We start from the raw sequence: 21500 nt of genomic DNA on the forward strand, positions 1-21500 counted from the left end.
GTTAATTATTAAGTTTAAAAAATTGAGGTAAAATCTAATAAAAATAAACAAATAAGCAGCTAGATAGGTAAACAGAATTTTCTAGAATACTGGAAAATTTGTTTAAAACATGTTCCATGGTGTGTAGGACAAGATTCAATTCCATTGTAGAGCTTCCTTCAATTCTAATATCATTATATACATCAATTAAATTGTGTATGTTTGCACAATGTATAATGCCGAGTCACTTAAATCTGTTTGGTTTCATCATATTGTCAATTACAATTATGAAGACTTCAAGTAAGCTACATGCAAAGATCTGATAATTTGTTTCATATTAAAAAAAGTCAACTGGATTATTTTAACTATAAATATAACCCAATTTTAATAATTTAGCTAAACATTTTGAGGTCTTATGCACTGTTACAAAACAACCCTATTGGAAATTTTTGGGGAAAATTTCATGGCAGCAAGATAAAGAAAAACCAATTTGCTCTTTCTTAACACAAAAAAATCCTTCCCATTAGTCTCAATTGTAGGGAATTAATTACCCTACCTCCAAATTTGCCACAAACCTACTTTTGGGAGTGCTGTTGAAAAATTATTCATTAATGGAAGATCTCTCCCCTACCAACACAGCTTCAGAATAGCTCACTTGCTCAACGATAAGAATCCCAACATCAGAGAAGCAAAGGCAACTGAAGCTAATTAATTAATTTGGCAGAAGCTATTTATAGGTAGTTGTCACCTTACAACCATAACACAGGTCTGCGACTAAAAAGCTGTTTGATTATTTTTCATCTAATTTCTATGTATTTTGGTGTGCTGTAAACAAATAAAATATTGAAAAAAACTCCTAGACGTCATGATTTGCCACAACATGCAAAATTGTCTTCAAATTTATCATTTTTTTAAAAAAAATGGTATTTTTTTATATTATGGGTTTTTAACCAAATGTAAAGTCCAAATTACTATTAATTAATTTACATGTGCATTTAAGATATAAAATGTCAAAAAAAAAGCTTAAAGGGTTTGTCCAAGTTATGTAAAAAAAATATAGCACTGTAAATCTGATGGTCAACAATATATACATAAGCTAAGCAAGTTTTAAGTCTGTGCTTCTAATGGTAGAAGGGGTTAATCTTTCCTGAAGAATCCAGTGGGAGGGAGACACAGGGCAGATAGCAGCATCTCTGGTCAGTGCAGGGGGCGTGGCCAGCACTGTGACATCTCGTGTACAGACACAGAGCTGCTCTCTCCTGCATGCCACACTTGTGCACGAATCATCATCAGGTTCTTGGTTCTAGGCTGTTCACTTTTTCATCGCAATTCATGTTAGCTCATCATTCTTCAACCGTTGTTATGGCTCCACGAAAGTGTATTAATTCGCCATACAGTTTCTGTGTCATCTGTGGTGAATACACAGTGTTGAAGCAACAGAATATTACAGACTTTGTGAAAAAAGTATACTTTGCATAATTTGGACTAAAAATTGGAGATCAAGATAAAGTTTGGGCACCTCATAAAGTGTGCAAACTGTGTGTTGAGGACCTCCAAAACTGATTGAAGGGTAAGAAAAAATCTTTCCGTTATGGGATTCCTATGGTATGGCAAGAGCAAAAGAACCATAGTGATGACTATTACTTTTGTTCATGCAATGTGAAAGGGTTTAATTCCAAATGGAAGCATTCCATTTCATACCCCAATCTTCACTCAGAAATTCGTCCCATCCCTCATGGCATAGATATACCAGTATCCAAGCCCCCTGCTACCTTGGAAGAGATACCTAGCTCCGATGAAGGTGAAGTCATACCTGAACCAGATGACGAATCAAGTTCTGACTTTGAAGATGATACAAGACCAAAATTGTTTTCTTAGGAGGAGATGAATGATTTGTAAGAGACTTGAATCTTCCCAAAGCTGGGGCTGAGTTACTCGGATAAAGGCTGAAAAGCAGGAATTTATTGTTACCAGGAGTGTCATCTTCGTGGTTCAAACATCGTGAAAAGGAGTTCACTCCTTACTTCACCCAGGAAGACAAGTTAGTTTATTGCAGCGATGTTGAAGGTCTGATGGATCAATTTAAAATCCAATATGATTCAGAGCAATGGCGTCTTTTTATAGATTCTTCAAAAAGAAGTCTCAAAGCAGTTTTACTCCACAACGGTTTTTACACTTCCAAGAGCTGGAGAATGCTTCAAATACTTGGTCACCAAGTTTCCATGCCGGTCAGAGGCAAAATTGAAGGAAGGTGTGCTCGTCGGCCCAGACATTAGAAGGCTTATAGTTGATCAAGAGTTTGTCAATACCATGATGGATCCTCAAAAAGAAGGTGGATTGCATTTAAAGAAGTCGTACAGAAATTTTTAGGCAATAAAAGATCTTCACTACAAAAAGATAGTCAGAAGAATGCTGAAAGCATTTCAAGCTTTAGATTGCCTGATGAGTTTGAAAGTGCATTTCCTCCAGTCCCACCTTGACTACATTCCTGAAAATTTGGGAGCTGTGAGTGAGGAACAAGGTGAACGACTTCACCAAGACATTAAAGAGATGGAAAGGAGATACCAGGGAAAATGGAGCATTACAATGATGGCAGACTACTGTTGGATGCTTCAGAGAGACATTCCAAATGCTACTCACAAGCGTAAATGCACCAAGAGGAGCTTCACAAGGAAGAAGAATCGAGTTTAGTGTGTGAAGGTAAGCTCATTTCAGTTCAAAAAAGGATTTTCATGAAAATATTGTAATAAAACTTTAATTTTATAAGTCTATTTCCATTTATTTTGAGGTATTGCCTTATTTAACATAGTTACCTAAATTGTCAGGAAACATGATGTCTTATGACAAAATGGAGGTCATTTTCGGATTCAGCGCACCAAAAAACATAAAGATTACGTGGAATAACCAAAACAGCTCTCGAATTTTTTTTTGCAGACCTGTGAATTGAGCCCAAAATTTCTATTGCTCAGGAACACAAAAAATTCTATTGCTCAGAAACACAAAAAGTGATTTTTGCCCCATTTTATGTTCTTTCTTACCACAGTTGTTAAGTGAATCACTACAGATGTTAACTTAGTAACAGGTTTGTTATGTTAATCTGGCTTCCTCACTGACTTTGCTTGTCTGAAGATTGCAAAAGATGATCTTGGGACACTGCAACCATAATAAACACAAGCCAGCAGTCTTTGTGTTTCCCTGAATATAAGACAGGATCTTATTTTCTTTTGACCCCTGAAATAAGCGCTTGGCCTTATTTTCAGGGAGGTCTTATTATTTTTGACGTGCAGGAGGAGGTGAGCGTGGTCACCTCATGGCTGCTGCCGTGTTGCAATATTTTCAGGGAGGGCTTATTTTCAGGGGAGGACTTATTTTAGTGTATGTGCTCAAAATCCTGATTGGTCTTATTTTCAGGGAAAGAGGGTACCAAATCTTGATCATGTGACCATGGGGATACTGCAATAGTCCTATGTGTGGAAAAAAAGTCATATGTAACTTTTTTCAGTGACGTTGTAACTTCAAATAGTTGTAAGCCAAGGATTACCTTTATTAAACCAACTGGATTGAATAAGCATCAAAAATTCATCTTGCTTTTAACACTGATGGAGTTTTCCTACAATTTTGTATAATACATTTTAAAAGTCACTGCAAACAGATCAGTTGTAGGGTACCTGTGTTTTCTAACAAAGTCTTTGGTGTGTTGGGTCTGTTAATGATTTCTACAAGCTGGTGCAAAACCATAGCGACGTAAGGCTGCATCTCTATACCTAGAAAAACAACAACAACACACAAGAAATATATTAAAAATCACTTTTCATTTTAGGCACATTAACACAGCTAACAGAATTTGTAAGTGGTTACAAGACCAAAGAAAATTCTACACAATTGAAAATTGAAACTAGCATTAAAAAAAAAGTCAATCTCACCCATCTGAATTGAAATTTCTCCAATTGCCCATGTGGCATTGTTACACACAGAAATGAACTCAGGGTTTAGGTTTGTTCCCAAAATTGGCATGAAATCAGCTGAAAAAACACAAATAAGCCCTGTCATTAAAATTTATCCTTTGCTAGAACATAGCATAAAACTTCAGCATAATATAATTTTAGCAGAAAATTCTTTGACATTTTAATCTCCCCAATATTTATAAAACCATTCCAATAAAAAAGTTCAGATTCCAAATAGGAAAGTCCATTATAAACATATCAATGTATTAATCTTCCTTCCAGAGAAGGGGAATATGGGTACATTTGGGTTTTTAAAAAAATGCAATAGCAGTTTCTGAAGTGGAACAAGTATAGTATTTATTAGGATCCAGCCAGAAGATAGATGAAAATTCTAAATCTGATCAAAACAGGCATTTACAATCTACCACACAGCAATCCAAAGGAAAAATATATGTATGGAAATGAGAGAACAGGGTAAAAATTGAGATTTAAATATTAGTCACTACTAATGGAAATAAGGCATTTTCTTTAAAATCTAAACAGGAGGAGAAGGCAACACGGGGCTTACAACAGAGAGTCATTTTCTAAAATGGAAAGAAGATATCTTGGAAACTGGGCTGCTTCTTCCATTTGTCCAATAGGCAGGACTAACAAAATTTTGTAACAATACCTAGAGAGACAGAGAACGTTTCTCTGTTGGATAAAGATGTATCGGAAAATGACACCAATATAAAGAAAACCAGTGAAACAAGCCTGCTAGTGATGATGATTTGGTTATTAAGGATTCTTGAGATTGCAAGAAGAGAGAACCAACACTCTTGCCATCACCTGCATCCTTCCTTCCTTTCCTTCCCTTCCTCCCCTTCACAACTGACTGTTTTCTCCTTCCATTTAAAAATCTCAAAATACAATGGAAAAAAAGCTTAATCTCCTCAAGGTCCTTGTTACAAGATGTGCTGCCTGATTTTGACGGTATTGTAATTTGTCTGAAGATGGAGATTTGTCTTTTTGCCAAATGCACTAGATGTGCCCTGTAAACATTTAAGAAAAGCAAAGCTAATTAGAGGATTTAACATAACAAAGTTCAGTGATCAGGTCTCAAAACTGTGTAGATAAGGAATGGGCCAAGTGAAACAGTTATGTGATTACTGTAAAGAAAACATTAAAATAAACAAGATTGTATGTTATTTAATTAAGATATATTCACACCCATTAAAAAGATAACAGGACAGTAAACTGTATTATAAGTACTAATTATTTATTTTGTTTTGGGCAATAAACACTATAGATGGAAGAAGTACACGTGTTTATGTTTGGATTTATTCTTATTGTTTTCTCAGTCTTCAGCAGTCCTGGGCATAGGAACATGGCAGAAATTTAACTGGAAGGAGGAGTTGGTTCTATCTCATTTATCAACTGTTGCCATCTCTTACTAATACCTACTAGAACAAGTGAGAGAAGCAACTCTGCTTTTAGGATACCTCCCTCCACTGAAGAAAAAATTAACTATTGAACTAAATGACGTGAAGTTCTCAGTTAAATTATCTAACACAGTGGTTCTCAACCTTCCCAATGCCCTTTAATACAGTTCCTCATGTTGTTGTGACCCCCAACCATAAAATTATTTTCATTGCTACTTCATAACTGTAATTTTGCTATTGTTATGAATTGTAATGTAAATATCTGATATGCAGGATGTATTTTCATTATTACAAATTGAACATAATTAAAGCATAGTGATTGATCACAAAAACAATATGTAATTATATATTGTGAAATGGTTTGCTAATGAAAATAATATATATAATATAATCTCTAACCTTGTTACAAAAAGTCCATGAAACATTTCAGTTGGTAACAAAATAAAAATAAAACAGAGAAGACAGACAGTAAAAAATGGGTCAAAGAGAAATACAGTACTAGGTTGGATATCCCCTCCTATTTTTCATCTTGTCCTACTGGTTCTTTATGATTTATAAATTGTTGATTGTAATTATTATTATGACCTATGACCTATTACTTGCTGTTTATATGTATAGTGAGTTGGTGCACTGGGGACAAATTCCTTGTGTGTCTTATCACACCAATAAACATTTCTATTTCTATTTCATTCTATTCCTATTTCATTCTATTCTATTCCATCATATTCCTATTTCATTCCTATTTCATTCCTATTCCATTTTCCTGTTCCATTCCATTCTATTCTAAGCATGGAAACTTAAAACTAAAAAGATGTAGTACTTTATTTTTTTTCAAGGTGGCTGCTGAAGATGTTTTGTGACAGCTACCTTTTTCCCCTCCACCCCTAAACTCCTGGAATCCTCTCGATCCCACGTTTTCCAACCACTCATTCATTCATAAATATTACGGGAAGGAAACGAAGGCGGGTCTCCTTGTGAATGAACAGAGGTTTTTACAGAAAAGGGAAAACCCAAACATCTGTAAGCCGCCCGGAGTCCTACGGGATTGGGCGGCATATAAATGTTATTAAATTCTAAATTCTAAATCTGGAGCCAACTGCTGCAGAGTGTCCAGTGCAGAGTGCACTTCCGAGTCTCTGAGAAGGAGGCGGCTGCGGACTGAAGGCACATCATTGCCACCCTTCCCGCCACGGTTCTCGGCTCCTTCTTCCCAGCGTCCGCTCCCCGCTGGGAGACCGAGCTCGGCCCGGCACCCCTCAGGGTGCTGCCTCGCTGGCGCTCCATTCTCCCCCCTCCCCTCGTCAAGCACAGCCATCCGATCCACCCGCTGGTGCCTCTCGTGTTGCAATTGGCTGGGTACCGGCTGTCCTCACACCACCGCTCTTGTCAGATAGCCCCCCCTTTCGCAAGGTAGCGCCTGCTGCCGCTGCTCCCCTGGCTCCAAACACTGGCATGCAGGTGTCTCGGTTCCTAAGACCATCGAAAATATGTGTTTTCCAATGGTGTTAGGCAACCCCTGTGAAAGGGGTTGCAACCCACAGGTTGAGAACCGCTGACCTAACATGTGACAATTCACATAGCCCATGCTTTACTCTTCTACTGCCAAGAAAGAACTGTCAAGCAAAATTATACATCCATTTCTATGAGAAATGTCTCTGAACACATAACCCATATACAGTTGTAAGAGAAAACTCGTAGACCCTTAAAAACTATTTATAAACTTGCATGTAATCCTTGAAAACTGTCTGTAATCTTCCTTGTAATCAGTACTGTCACCTGCACTGATCAGATCCAAGTCATAAGAGATTCTGATTAACATACAACCATACAAAATAACTCCATGCCTTTACTGAACACACTGAGCTAATATTCATCGTTTACATGGAAAAAAAGATGTGAATTTCCTATTAAATATCTTGAGTTGTATGTACAAGTCAATCAGATGATAATCCAGGTCACCTCATTAAAATGCACACATACTGAATTCCATTACTGGAACTTGCTCTTCACAACACATTTTTGTAAGCGAATTCAGGCCAGTAAGAGAGAACTGTGTGGTGTCAAAATATACAACACTATGAGAGATTCCTACCCCAAATCCCAGGATTATAACAAAGGACCAGCAGACCAATTTTGTATTGTCAGATGTCAGGCTTAATGTCAACTGTTCATAAATACTAGGGAAGCACTGAATAAAAGTTGTGTGACTGGGAGGATATCCAGGAGGAAAGAATATTCTCTAGAAAACTGTCACTTACAGTATCTCAACCAATTTATACCGGTTAATAAACTAAAACTTCATAAAGATTTTCCAACAAAGATAGTGAGTATTACATATTCAATACAGACATATTTATAGCACCTTGTATGTTGTTTGTTTTATGAGAATTTATTTATTTATTTATTAGCAGAATGCAGATGAAACTCAGATCACATTGTAAGCCACAGTACTGCAGGATGGACAGTTAACAATATTATATGGATTAGGGCACGGCTGTCAAACTCCCAGCCCATGGGCTGGATGTGTTATGTGCTGGCCACGCCCACACCTGGTTTAGCGAAGGGGGAAAAAGTCCCAATACATCACATGATGCTGCTGTGATGTCGCAAGTTTGACACCTCTGGATTAGGGGATAGGAAAATTCTACAGTGAAGAAAATATGCATCAGTTTTTAAACTAGATTTTTTTTTTAAAGTCAAGGCAGAAAGACGGTGAAGCAAACAAATAGGAACCAAGAACCACTTTCCTATCATTCTAGATAAGAAATTATTAATTGAAATAATCCACAAAATATTTCTCCCCAACATGGCATATTGGTTATAAAAGCACTATAAACAGATCCAAGCCATAAATGTATACATATATTTGTGGCAATTTTCTATTACTTCAGCCATCATTATCAACTTACAGTATAAAAGACTTTTAATATCAAATTAAAAAACACAATGAGTATGAGTTGGCAGTTCAATCTATACATGATAACAGATTGCAGTATTAAGTTACCTACCAATGCAGGGCTTCACATGCTGAAAACATGCCTTGGTCAAATCCCCTAGCAAGGCAAAAGAACTCTGTCGTACCTCAGGCATTTTATCCTAAGAGAAAAGAAAGAAGCCTTTGTTTTTATTTAGAAAATAAAAACAGCACCAAGACAAGAGAATGAGATTATTTATCTCACCTGCATACACTGGTACATCAGTGTCAGGATATTGCTCCGAGCCACTAATTGTTCAATGTTGCCTCCAAGTCCTTCAGCTAAACCACTTAGTAAATCAAGAGCCACAATCATGAAGTCTTTATCTGGAGCTTCATATTGATCTGGTTGAGCATTATGCAACTAAAAAAAAAAAGAAAACAATCATTGTTTAAAAATTTTAAGTATGCAATATTACAATACATAATTTTCATTACTTTTTACTTCCCAAACCAGCAAATTAATCAAAGAATTTTATAATCAATCAGGGAGTTTAAATTCCACTGACACTACATTTTCTAATGCTATGAAAACTGGTAACGGAAAATACCATGGCTTGTGCAAGAGTCTTTTGTACCAGATTCACACAGCGCTGGTAGACAGGTTCACAGTATGGAAGGAAGCCAGATTGCAAGGCAGTGGCAACCGAAGACAGGCACTGAAATACAGGAGAGACATTAAGGACCATGTATACCAATTACATAGTATGTCAAAGATATTTACTATCTTAGTTCTGTTTAAAAGGGAAACTATTGAAAGATAAAATAAACTCATGTATTCACAGATTAAGAAACGGTACGGGGACACAATTATAACGCTTAAACACACAAGACCAGAGAAACAGTCCATTGAATCTTTGCAGTTTAATCCTACAATTCCTTCAGAAACACATTCTTACAAGTTCACAGAAAGCTAATTCCTAGAAAATCCCCAGAACTGCCACATTATGGTGCAATCATATCAGGTCTTGTCCAAAGATCTTCACGAAGCTAATGGGCTTAGCCCTAATTATATGGATGCAGAATTAGGATACCTCAATTCCCCTGTTAGAAGCTGGCATCATAAGGAAGAAAATATAAACAGTGATGATTTACAAAGGTCAGAGAACTATTTATAACAACAGCATGAATTACCTCTAATAAAGGGAAAAGATCTTTATCTTCATCCTTTAACATGTTCCATTTTTGGATTAATGGAGGCATAAGCATTTGGATGTATTCCTGTAGACAATCAAAATTTCACAGAATTTATGCTCTACAAAACTTTATTTAGGTTTTTTTTGGCATTTATGTAGATTCCCTTGAATTGACAGCAGTTGAGTGCCCACTCCCCAACAACATTGTTAGCAATTTAGACTCTAGAATTCTTCTCCCACTCCCACTCCCAAATGAACATATAGTTGTCACTTGTTGGCCCTGGGCAGGAAAGATATGTTTACAAAATGGTCCTATCTATTCCAGGAATGACTGGAACAGGAATCACCAAGAATCACTGGTTCCTGCCTTGTGCTTTCTTCCTTGTAGTTATGACAAAATAATGGAGATACTATCATTGAAGCATTTTAACAATTATAAGGAAAATATCTAGGCATACTTTTTAAAGCTTTATTTAGGTATGTAGCATTTTATTCATGAACTTTTAAGTCAGATTTTATAATGTTTCTTAAGAGCCTAATTTAAAGAAAAAATGGAATATTCATAAATAAAGCAGTGAATAACTTGGGCAACAAATCTAAAAAAACTTATCTAGAATGGATGCTTGATAAAGAAATGAATAAAAAGTCAAGAATTTGACTTTTTGTAGAATTGAGAGATGCAATTTATTTATTTATATCATTTATAGGGTGACCATCTTACCTCAAGGTAATTATGGGTGATACTTACTGGCTTGTTTAGATGATGGCCTACAGAATCTGCTAAAGTTCCTATGGCATCATAAAGAATGAGCAGATTTTTATGTTGGTATTTACTAAACGCAAATACCAAAGTATCAAGTATATAAGCAAGATAAGGAACAAGCTCTGTACAAGCCTCCTCTTCTAGAGTAGCAAAGGCACTAAAAGGCAAAAGAAAACATTAGTCTACAGAATGAAGGAATGTACTTTTTCCTCTAAATAAACGCTTTTAAAAAATCTATTAACAGTATATAGGGAATTCAAAGTTTTATATATGTAACACAAACAAAGTTATAATTTCTTTAGAAAACAAATACAACATAACTGTTAAAAGCAAATATAATTACAAGAGAATGGCTAAAAATGGTCTCAAATGGCTTTTCCAGTCAACTAGAAAGGAGCTACTCAACAAAAATAAATGAAACAATACTGTAGACTGCAATATGTACCTTGGGAGCCATGGCTAGCATTTCTATATTGTGACCTACCTGCAGGCAGCTTCTTGTACTCTCTTGTTACTATCAAGGATACGCTTTAGCAACTCAGTCATTAATGGCTTCAAGTATGTGTCTGGGGGTTGACTGACTACCCAATGTGCATAGCGACTAAGAGTCCAGCAAGTAATGGAGCGCACAAGAGCCTTTTTATCAGAGAGGCACTGAATAAGGTGAGGAATTAGCTCGGGAAGATATGGAATCATACCCTGCATACAACCTATAGCAATACGAAATGAAATAAGAAAGAAATAAGAAATAGTTTAACAATCTGGTAATCATACAGTTGCTATTACTACTAATATTAAAGGTAGTCCTTGATATACCAACTTAGTAAAGTTGCTGCACATCTCACTGCAAGGCAATTCTAGGCAGCTTATATTAAAATATATAATAAAATGTACTGCACAATGTTGTACTAAACATTGCCAAATGTATTATTAAACCAAAACAGACTAGTAAAATAACAAGTTTGTATATTATTAAGTAATATTTTCATATTTTACTTTTAATTTCATGCATAACCAATTTCATATATTGCCATAATATTCAAATGTACCAAGTGACCTTTAATGCTGGAAATACAGTACAACTATTTTTGACAAATAGACCTAAGCCCCTACTGTAATATCAGATGAATCACATGCCTTTCTAGTTGTGGTTATAGATTTTGTTACAGAATTTTCTAGACAATTTGAAAAATAAAGTCTATCACAGCCATAATTTTTATAGAAAAAATATAGAGAACTGTTGGAATGGAGGGAGGGGCAAAGATACACAGCTAAGCAGTTATTAAGCAAATACTGATTCCCCTATTGATTTTGCTTGTCAGAACCCTACTGGAAAGGTTGCAAATGGTAATCACATGATTACAGGATACTGCAACTGTTGTATATACATGTCTATTGCCCAGAGCCTGAATTCTGATCATGTAACTATGGGGATACTGCAATGGACATAAGCGCAAGAACCAGATGTATGTAACTTTTTTTCAGTGCCATTTTAACTTCAAATGCTTGCTAAACAAATGGTTGCAAGGACTACCAGCTTTTAATCCCTTTCTCTCCGATGAATGTAAACATAAACATTAATTCTCTTTTTGCTAATTATCCCAACACCATAATCATTCCAAAGGACAATAACAATTTGGGTTCAAGGTCAGACATTCTTATACCCAATGTGTCTTCCATTTTTCTGAAATGGCAGACAACCAGTTCCACTATGAAATCAAAAATCAACAGATAAAGATGACAAATTTAATACGATTTAATACGATTCTGAACAGAACAAGATACAATTCTTTGTAGTAACTGAAGCCTATAGTAATTCACGTAATAGAAATGCAGAAAGTCCATATTTAAAAATTTGTTTCAAAATTTCAATTGAACCAGATCAAATGCCTCTTCGGCATCCAACAATCCTACCAATGCTGATTTAAGTTATTCTGAATGTATATCCAGAATGTCCGTTAGTAATCTAAATAGAGTTGGCTAGGGAATAAAATTAATTGTCTGTAAGGGCCACTGTTCACATTTCTGCATCATCAATTTCAAAGAAAATTGATTGTCAATTTGCAGGGTTGCAAACTCTAATCCCAGTTTAAGAAAAAAAACCTAGGAAAGGAGCAATGATAAACCACTTCTGAAAAAAACCTTGCCAAGAAAATTGCAGGGACCTGTTTATGCAGTGTTCGAGAATCAGACATCACTGAACAGAATGAAAAAAAATATTAATCCATATTAATCCATATTCAAACCTTGCCAAGAAAATTGCAGGAACCTGTCCATGCAGTGTCCAAGAACAAACATGACTGAACAAATTGAAAAAATATATTAATCCATAAACATTGTATTTATTAATATCTTCAACCAAGGATCAAGATGCTGAAAAATAACCTAGTTGAAAACAATTCTGATGTGGAATTGGAAAGAAACAAAATTACTTCCCTATTTTTTTTATTTTTTTCCTGCTTCTAGACCTGTGATGGCGAACCTATGGCACCCATGCCAGAGATGGCACGCAGAGCCCTTTCTGTGGGCACGCACACTGTTGCGTGCTGCTCTTCTGGTCTTTCCGTGCACTGGAGCGCCAGAAAGCTGAAGACCAGCTGGCCGGTGCGCATGTGCATGCCGGAACACAAAAAACAGCTTGCCAGCGCATGCACGTGCAAGGGGCAACTAGTCTTTAGGGTTTGGGTACTCTGGCGCATGTGCATGCATGTGCATTCATTGCGGTTTGGTCACTTGATGCTGAAAAGATTCGCCATCACTATTCTAGACTTTAGAATGCACACAGTATTTACAGAAATAAAGAAGCGGCGGGGAAGGGAACCAGGCAGGCTGCCTTTACCATTGGGGTGAGGTGGGTGGTTTTGGGCCGTGAGGTGCGCCTCTTACCTTTCCAGGTCTGTCGCGGTCCTCACCATTGTGTCCAGGAAAGCCCTGGTTAAAAAAAAACAAAACCCTCTCGCAAGTTCAAGAAGTTTGATTGAACTCGTGAGAAGTTCACTAGTTTTTACTAGTGACTTCCTGAACACAATGGCAAGGAACGCAACGGAGCTGGAAAGGTAAAAGGCGCACCTCGCTTCTCACCTGCTCCAGAAAATAATAAGCCCTTCCCCTATAATAAGCCCAAGACCATATTTCGTGGGGCAAAAGAAAATAAGACTCTGTAGTATACCACTAGAATAAGTGATCTGATGGCTTCATTTATATGTAATATATAAAATTTAATAAGTTTAGTCACTAAACTGTTATTAAATTTTATATATTACATATAAATGAAGCCATCGCATCACTTATCCTTGCATGTCTCATTCTCATATTTCTTGCAGCAAGAATATGTTGTGTGTGATGCACCATGTTTAGATTTATCAGTTTCTTTCACACTAAGTATAGTAACAAGGTACAACATGAACCTCAAACATCATTTACCTTCAGCAATTGCTCCTAGAACAAGGATGCCTGATTCTTTCACCACCCATTCTGGATGAAAAAGCAATTCTTTTAGAAGGGGCAAAATATGTGGCAGCAGGTCATCACGGAATACATTGGCAAGAACATCAAGGGCAGCAGCTGAACATTTCCCTAAGAAAAGTAACATACATTTTTGTATAGTCTATTATGCTTTCAAAACTTCACTTCATTTTGCAGTATTAGCAAATTTGCTATTTGTTGAAAATTATGAAGAAATTGTAACAAAGAATAAAATACAAAGGACTTAAAATTAAGCTACTATTCTAAACACTGTATGAGGAGGCCTATATGTCTGTGCTGGTAAATCATTCAGAAGGAGCCTGGTAGCCCATTTTCAGACTACCAGATTTTATTAAATGGCAAAAAAAAGCACACAAACATATGCTTTTTAAATATTGCAGTTGGGAAAAGTGCTCCAGGTTTTTTTGTTAAGGGAGTTTAAACCCTTATAACTTTGCAGTCAATATTTTATTTATTTATCGATCAGTTACCGATCTCACTAACATAAATCTGGGCAGTATATAATGCAACCAACAATTACAACTTTGTAATCCTTTAATGTGAAGAAGAGTCGAGGCATTAAATATAAGATAATGGCACCCAAATTTTATGTACAATGCAACCATATAACAGACCTAACTTCTGAACAATTCTTAAATTAAGCTTAAGGTATATTCATAAGTTTTACATTATTTCATTTGGAAAAGTGGCATACTTAAATTCCAGTCAGAAATAGTGTCGTCATCATCAAGCTCATCTTCCTCATCTTCCTCATCTTCAATACCATCTTCTTCATGCTGCTGAGCTACTGTTCGTGAACGGTGAAACCGAGGTCTGATATCTTGTTCACTATCTGGAATTGCTTCATCTTCCTCAACATCTCCCTATTATCAAACCAAAGAGGAAAATATGAAGAGAAAGAGATGTTTCAGCAAAAGCCTGGCCCTTTCTATGCTATATCAAACTTTTATACGCTCAATTAAAATACCAAATGTATGTTTAAATTTGCAATGGTGAAGTAGTAGAAAGTAGCAAATAACTTACCAAAATGTTACTAAAAAGCACTAATAATTATTAATAATACAATTCTGCACTTAAAAGTTATAGGCAAAAATTTGGATAATCTGGTCAGATTATATACTTCTGATAATCTCTAAATGAATCAAAATTGGCACAACCTGTACATAGTATATAATCTTTATTTTGTATTTGTGAAGGTAAACGTTCCCCTCGCACATATGTGCTAGTCGTTTCTGACTCTAGGGGGGAGTGCTCATCTCCGTTTGGTTTCAAAGCCAAAGAGCCAGCGCTGTCCGAAGACATCTCCTCCATGGTCATGTGGCCAGCATGACTAAACGCTGAAGATGTATGGAACGCTGTTATCTTCCCACCAAGGTGGTCCCTATTTTTCTACTTGCATTTTTAAATGCTTTCGAACTGCTAGGTTGACAGAAGCTGGGACAGGTAATGGGAGCTCACTCTGTTAAGAAGCACTAGGGATTCAAACCGCTGAATTGCTGACTTTTCTGATCAACAAGCTCAGCGTCTTAGCCACTGAGACACAGCATCCCTGATTTGTATTTGTAAGGAAATGTAAATAAAAAACAAGTATGCAATCAAATTGATAGATATTGGTTTCACTTTTTATTATATAGAAGTTGTCTCAACTCTGGTTCATTTAGACAATCAACGAATCATGTATTTTGATCAGAAATTATTAGTTCTACGTACAACAGTATCTCCTCAGAAGATATTCGTTTATTGGGTATATAAAGGTGCTAATTTCAAATAAAATGGATATAGCTCTGTATTGAAACATGTCACATTTTTCTTGAAGTATAGAAATCTTTAAAAAATCACTGGTATTGGAGGCAAAGTATAGTTATTCCTACCTTCAGCAGAATGATATCTATTTCTGAATACTTCATACCATTTACAAGGACAGGTATCAACCTACATAGAAAAAAAATTAAATAATTGAATATCAAATCCTAAAGTTGAATAAGCAGGAGTTCACATTCTTTAAAATTTTCAAATACCAATCAAATCCATGCAAATTATTTAAGAGAAAATGCTGAGATAATGTTCGCTCACTTTAATAGTCAAAGATTTGAGCCTAGATAAAAGACATGGATTTATTTTAAATCAAATTAAAATTAGCATGTTTTAAAATCATGAACTATCAAATTTAGAATATTTGAAATGTAAAATATTTCAGGATACTAAAGTGTTTCTTTGATTATATATATGCACAGATATACATACATTTCAGTCAAATGGGCTATATCTAGTCCGCAAAAGCAATCATAGTCATTTTGCTGCCTGTTGCAGGCCCCACATTTGTTTCTAATTGGTTGATAGGTACAAATCAAAGTGATAGCTTTAATTTATATCCATGTAAAGCTTGGCTATCAGTTGTTTTCAGGATAATTTATTTGAAGTGTAATCTAATACACTTCTTGCTGCATAAATTATTAATGAATCCAAAATTTTAGCAAAGTGAGAGTGCAGCAACAGGGATTTCAGAGATGGCCCCCATCTCTTCCCTGGGCCACCTATCAGGTATTTTATCTAATGATTTTCCAATAACTAATAAACATGGAATTGTCCTGGAGAGCTTTCAGGGAAAGAAGGAAATGGATACTTTGGCTTGATTATATTTACTGTTATGTTTGATTGAGAATTTATTTATACTGTTAAACCAGTAGGAATCACACATTTGCTAAATAAATGGTAAAAGAAAATTTGACTCCCTCACAAATATGGCTTCTTTCCCTGGACAAAAGAAGCAATTATATTCAGTTTATACAACACAGACATTTTTAAAACAAACAAGAGTGAAATGGTCTGCAGTTGTGTTATACAGTATGAAAAAGCATGAAGTATTTTCATGGAGAAACAGACATTCCCTTGATTGTGCCACATGAAAGATCTCACTGCTATTACTAGTTTTTACAACTTTCATAAAAACTATTAGCAAGCAAAAATATGTGTCAAGTTAGTATGTGTCCATGGGTACATACCCGTATATACTCGAGTATAGGCCGACCCGAATATAAGCCAAGGCACCTAATTTTACCACAAAAAACTGGAAAAGTTATTGACTCGAGTATAAGCCTAGGGTGGGAAATGCAGCAGCTACCGGTAAATTTCAAAAATAAAAATAGATACCAATAATGTTTTTGAATATTTATTTCAAAGAAAAACAGTAAACTAGCGGTGTATTCAATGAAATACTTCACTCACCTCATGATGCTGATGTCCCGCTGTGATGATGATGTCCCGTGCAGCCGCGGGAGCGATGTCCCGCCTCCTATGACACACGGCACAGTGATTCCTATCATTGGATCACTGTACCAGAGGAGGTGGGACATCGCTATGTGGCTGCTTGCCATAACAAGGAGGAGGTGGGACATCGTTGCAGAGCGGCAGGAGGGGGAGGAAGGGGAATCGTAAGACAGCCCTGCATTACATTAGAACGTGAGGAGGGGGGATGGTGCGGTGCGCGCTGCGCGGCAAACTGACACAGAGGGAGGGGAAACTCACAGGGGCACTGGGCCATTCACGAGTGTCACCCAGCGGCATGGCCCCGCCCCTTTTTCTCCTCCATTTCGGGCAAATTTTTCACTGACTCGAGTATAAGCCGAGGCGGCTTTTTTCAGCCCAAAAAGTGGGCTGAAAAACTAGGCTTATACTCGAGTATATACAGTAGGTACAATTACCATCTCAATTTAAATATTCCAAATGACTATAGAAGATTCATGAAACAATTTTAAGTTTTTAAAGACATAATGAGATAACCATGCACATACATTTCAAATAAGCCAACATAATATAAAAGGGAAAATAAACTTACTTTGTAAGATGTCGATACAATACATCTTTACAAATTGGCTGTTCAGCCAAAGTCAGCCAGAATTCACAAGCCTCTAAAGCCACATTTTCATCTTGGTCCTGAGTTCTTTGCAGCATGTACTACATGTTATGGTAAGAAAGTAAAAAGAAACAGAAACTGGGTACATTTGAAAATACAATGTAATTAAAATTCTTTCATAACATTCTATTATCATATGGATAATTTGAAAAATGGGTTTTTAATATATGAATAATTATAGATCAGATACTTTTCTCTGTATTGCGGCTGCTAAAAATACAACTCTCCCTTTGCCTTATGCAAATTTGTCCCAGTAGAATAATATTTTGGCATTCAATTTCCAATTCCTCAATACTTAATAAAACATTTTTTTCCAGAATACTGCCAATTCTCCTAGAAGCAGCAATCAGTATTGTTTGTTTTCTTAGACTCCTCCATTTTATTACTGAATAATCAAATACCACATGTGCCCTTTACTATATTGGTAATTTTAAAATATTTATTATATTACAAACTGATTTTCTTGATGCCTGCTATTATTATATTATGACGTTTGAAAAGTGGAATGTTTTGTGATGGTTCTCATATAGGTCAGTATTTGTTTCCTTAGTTTTTCACTTTTTAAACTTAAGTAGAGTTTCTCCAATTTCCAACTAAGAATAGTTTTTAAATTTTGCAAGAAAAATTGTGTTTTGTCACAAACATTGTTTTCATGCACATTTTATATAAAACTACAAAGCATGTCCATTTGTTGCAAATTTGTTCTCTTTTCCAATTTCTTTTTGGGGGTTTGTTTTGTTTTTTGAAGTCTTTACATTTTTTTTTCTTTTGTGTGTGCATGTGATTTCAGATTGCTGACACAAAAATCCTTTTTTTCCACAAAATACAGCAAATTAGGTTTTACATGCACTTTTTTTTTCCAGATATCATACTTAGGGTACTTCCAAGAGTAAATAATATTTATTTAACTGACAGTATAAACCTGATGCTGTATCTTTAACAGGAAACTCATTTTTACACAATAAATTTCCTTCTTTCTTTAAATTTGTTTGCTGTTCATCTCGCTGGGAGTGGGAGTAGGATTAAAATGTGTTGCTAAGGTGTACAAAATTATCTGCAAATATTTGGAACAAATTATATAAATACTGCATTTTAAGCAAATATCGGTTACGTATTTTAAAGAATATGGCATATAGTTCTAATGAATTTAAGATGAATTTTAGTTAACAAAATATATTTATTGGACATCTCAGAGAAAGAGCGTTGGTACCTACCTGATACTCTTCTTCTAATAGGGTGGAGATAGCATCCATGCATGGGTTGACACTGCCCGTGCTGATTCAACTGAGTCTGAATATTAATTAGCCAATGTACTACATAACCCACCCCTGTGAGTGTTACCACCCAATTTCCGGCAAAGGAAATGAAGACACAGACTCCACATGTTATCCCCCAAAAAGCCAATCTTTAGTGACACAGGTAAACAGAACAAAACCAAATGCATTCATCAACTACGAAAATACACCTACGGCAGGTAAAAGAGGTAGCCTCCAAAAAAGGTAAGGGATGGGGCTGGATGCTATTTCCACCCTATTAGAAGAGGTGTATCAGGTAGGTACCAATGCTCTTTCTCAATAAGGGTGGAAATAGCATCCATGCATGGGACATAGCGCCTCCGGCATCTAATCTCAGACGTCCGCGCGATGTAAATCTTCAGTGCCTTACGGACATCAAGATTGTGCCATTGCTTCTCAAGCTGGTGAGTTGGGTGCGGCAGAAATTAGGGAGCACCACCTTCTATGACCTATGGAACCATGATCCCACCTTCGGCACAAAGGAAGGGTCCATCCTACGGACCACCCTATTACTATGGAACCTGCATAGGTCCTCCCTAACGGAGAGAGCGTGCAGTTCCAAAATTCTCCTGGCGGAAGTTATCACCACCAGGAAGGCAACTTTCCAGGTAAGTAGCTCCATGGAAATCTCTCTCAAGGGTTTGAATGGTGGCTTGGTAAGAGCCCCAAGGACCCTGGCCAGATACCAAGTTGGGTAACGGTGTACTGCTGGCGGACAAAGGTTGGTAGCACCTTGTAAAAACCTTTTCACCCTGGGGTCCTGCCCAAGGCCTCTACCTGCCTCTTGATGGTGTTGGGAGACAACCCCTTATCATCAAGGCCGTCCTGTAAAAATTCCAGGATTTAAGGGATTAATCTGTTTAGGCAGCCACCATTTATAGAAGATTCTCCAGGTGGCATCATAAATGCGCATCATCAAGGGTCTCCTGGAGGCCTGTATAGTATCAATAACTCTGGCTGAGAACTGATCCCCCCTTAGCATGAGCCGCTCAACCACCACGCGGCCAGCTGGAGCCATTGTGGCTCCGGGTGTTGTAGAGCTCCCTGGCGGAGGACAATCTTGTCCTCTGGAATCCTCCAGGGCCTCTTCACTGACATCTGGAGGTTGGCAAACCAAGGACGCCTCGGCTAGTGTGAGGCCAAGAGTATGACCTCCGCTCTGTCCTCAATGATCCTGTGGACAACCCTGGGAAGGAGAGGCACTGGGGGGAAAGCATAGAGGAGACCTCTGGGCCACGGGCAGCAAAGAGCGTCCATTCCCTCCGCTCCTGGTGTGCGGAATCTCGTGAAAAATCTGGGGAGTTGAGCATAGCAGGGGCTGGGGAACAGATCCGCAATCGGGACTCTGAACTGGTGTGTGATCTCCTGAAAGAGAGAAGGATGCAATTGCCATTCGGTCTGATATACTGTAGCTCTACTTAACCAGTCAGCCCGCACATTAGCCTCCCCTAAAATGTGCTCAGCCACGAGGGAAAGATTATTCTCTGCCCACATCCCCACGACGTTGGCCTCTAGCATGAGATCACTCTATCTGGTTCCCCCTTGCCTGTTGACGTGGGCCTTGGCCGTGATGTTGTCTGTGAGGACCAGCACGTGCCGGCCCTCGATATACCAATGAAATTCCAATAGAGCCAATCTAATGGCCCTGAGCTCTAGCCAGTTAATACTCCTGCTTGCCTCTTCCTGCGTCCACCGACCCTGGGCCATATGTGCATTCATGTGTGCCCTCCAGCCGTATAGAGTGGCATCAGTGGTGATGGTGATTCAGTGCCTGACCCTGAAATGACATCCTTTGTCTATGGCCGGGGTGTGCCACCAATTAAGGGATTGCCGGACCTCCTTGATGAGGTGTACCCATCTCAACGACGTGTTGACTCTCTTCTTCTGGAAAGGTAGCAAGAACCATTGGAGGTCCCTCGTGTGTAGCCTAGCCCAGGGTACTATGGAAATGGTTGAGATCATCTTCCCAAGTTTAGATAAGGTCGTCAGCGAAACTTCCCGACTGCTGAACACCTCCGTTACCAGTTGTCTAAGGCTGATAGTCTGCTCCTCAGATAGGAAGACCTGTCCAGCCCTGGAATCTATCAAAGCCCCAAGATGGAGAATCCTGGTGGTAGGTGTGAAATGGCTCTTAGCCTCGTTAATGGAAAACCAATGGGCCCACAACACCTGTGTTGCGATTTGGAGGTCTGCCCTGTCCCTGTCCGGGGAAGTGGACTGTACCAATATGTCATCAAGGTATAGTTGAACTCTGACAGGCACTGTGCATGAGCCGCCAAGGCGGCCAAAACCTTAGTAAAGACACGGGGAGCAGAAGAAAGGCCAAAAGAGAAAGCCATGTATTGGTAATGATAAGAACCATAACAAAAACATAGAAACTGGCGATGCTACTGTAGAATGGATATGTTTAAGTACACTTCCATGAGGTCAATGGAAATAAGTAATCATCCTCCCTCACGCCCTCCAAGATGGTCTGCAAGGAGTGAAACTTAAAACGTTTATATGCAATAAACCTATTCAACTGCTTCAAGGATGGCCCTCCACCCTTCAGAAGCCTTGGGAATGACAAATAACAAGGAATAAAACCCG

At 37.5% G+C, this 21500-nt stretch overlaps 1 protein-coding gene across 2 annotated transcripts in view; it reads right to left on the reverse strand.

Moving 5' to 3' along the window:
* The window catches only part of TNPO1 (transportin 1), a 50054-nt gene that overhangs the window by 12124 nt on the left and 16430 nt on the right, over positions 1–21500 (reverse strand). For both annotated transcript variants that reach the window (XR_015696669.1, XM_087715661.1), the window contains exons 9-20: positions 17539–17657; positions 15575–15635; positions 14398–14566; positions 13641–13793; positions 10702–10927; positions 10203–10374; positions 9453–9539; positions 8870–8977; positions 8524–8682; positions 8353–8440; positions 3903–4001; positions 3648–3743 (exon numbers count right to left, since the gene is read on the reverse strand). Coding sequence is in view for 1 of the 2 variants with exons in the window: in XM_087715661.1 (XP_087571787.1) it covers positions 3648–3743; positions 3903–4001; positions 8353–8440; positions 8524–8682; positions 8870–8977; positions 9453–9539; positions 10203–10374; positions 10702–10927; positions 13641–13793; positions 14398–14566; positions 15575–15635; positions 17539–17657 (1537 nt within the window). In the remaining variant the exon portion in view is untranslated. The remainder of the gene's footprint in view (positions 1–3647; positions 3744–3902; positions 4002–8352; positions 8441–8523; positions 8683–8869; positions 8978–9452; positions 9540–10202; positions 10375–10701; positions 10928–13640; positions 13794–14397; positions 14567–15574; positions 15636–17538; positions 17658–21500) is intronic.

This window comes from Thamnophis sirtalis, unplaced genomic scaffold, assembly GCF_051295495.1.
Source record: "Thamnophis sirtalis isolate CommonGarterSnake01/CBP01778 unplaced genomic scaffold, rThaSir2_p1.2 scaffold_5, whole genome shotgun sequence".
Classification (NCBI taxonomy): domain Eukaryota; kingdom Metazoa; phylum Chordata; class Lepidosauria; order Squamata; family Natricidae; genus Thamnophis; species Thamnophis sirtalis.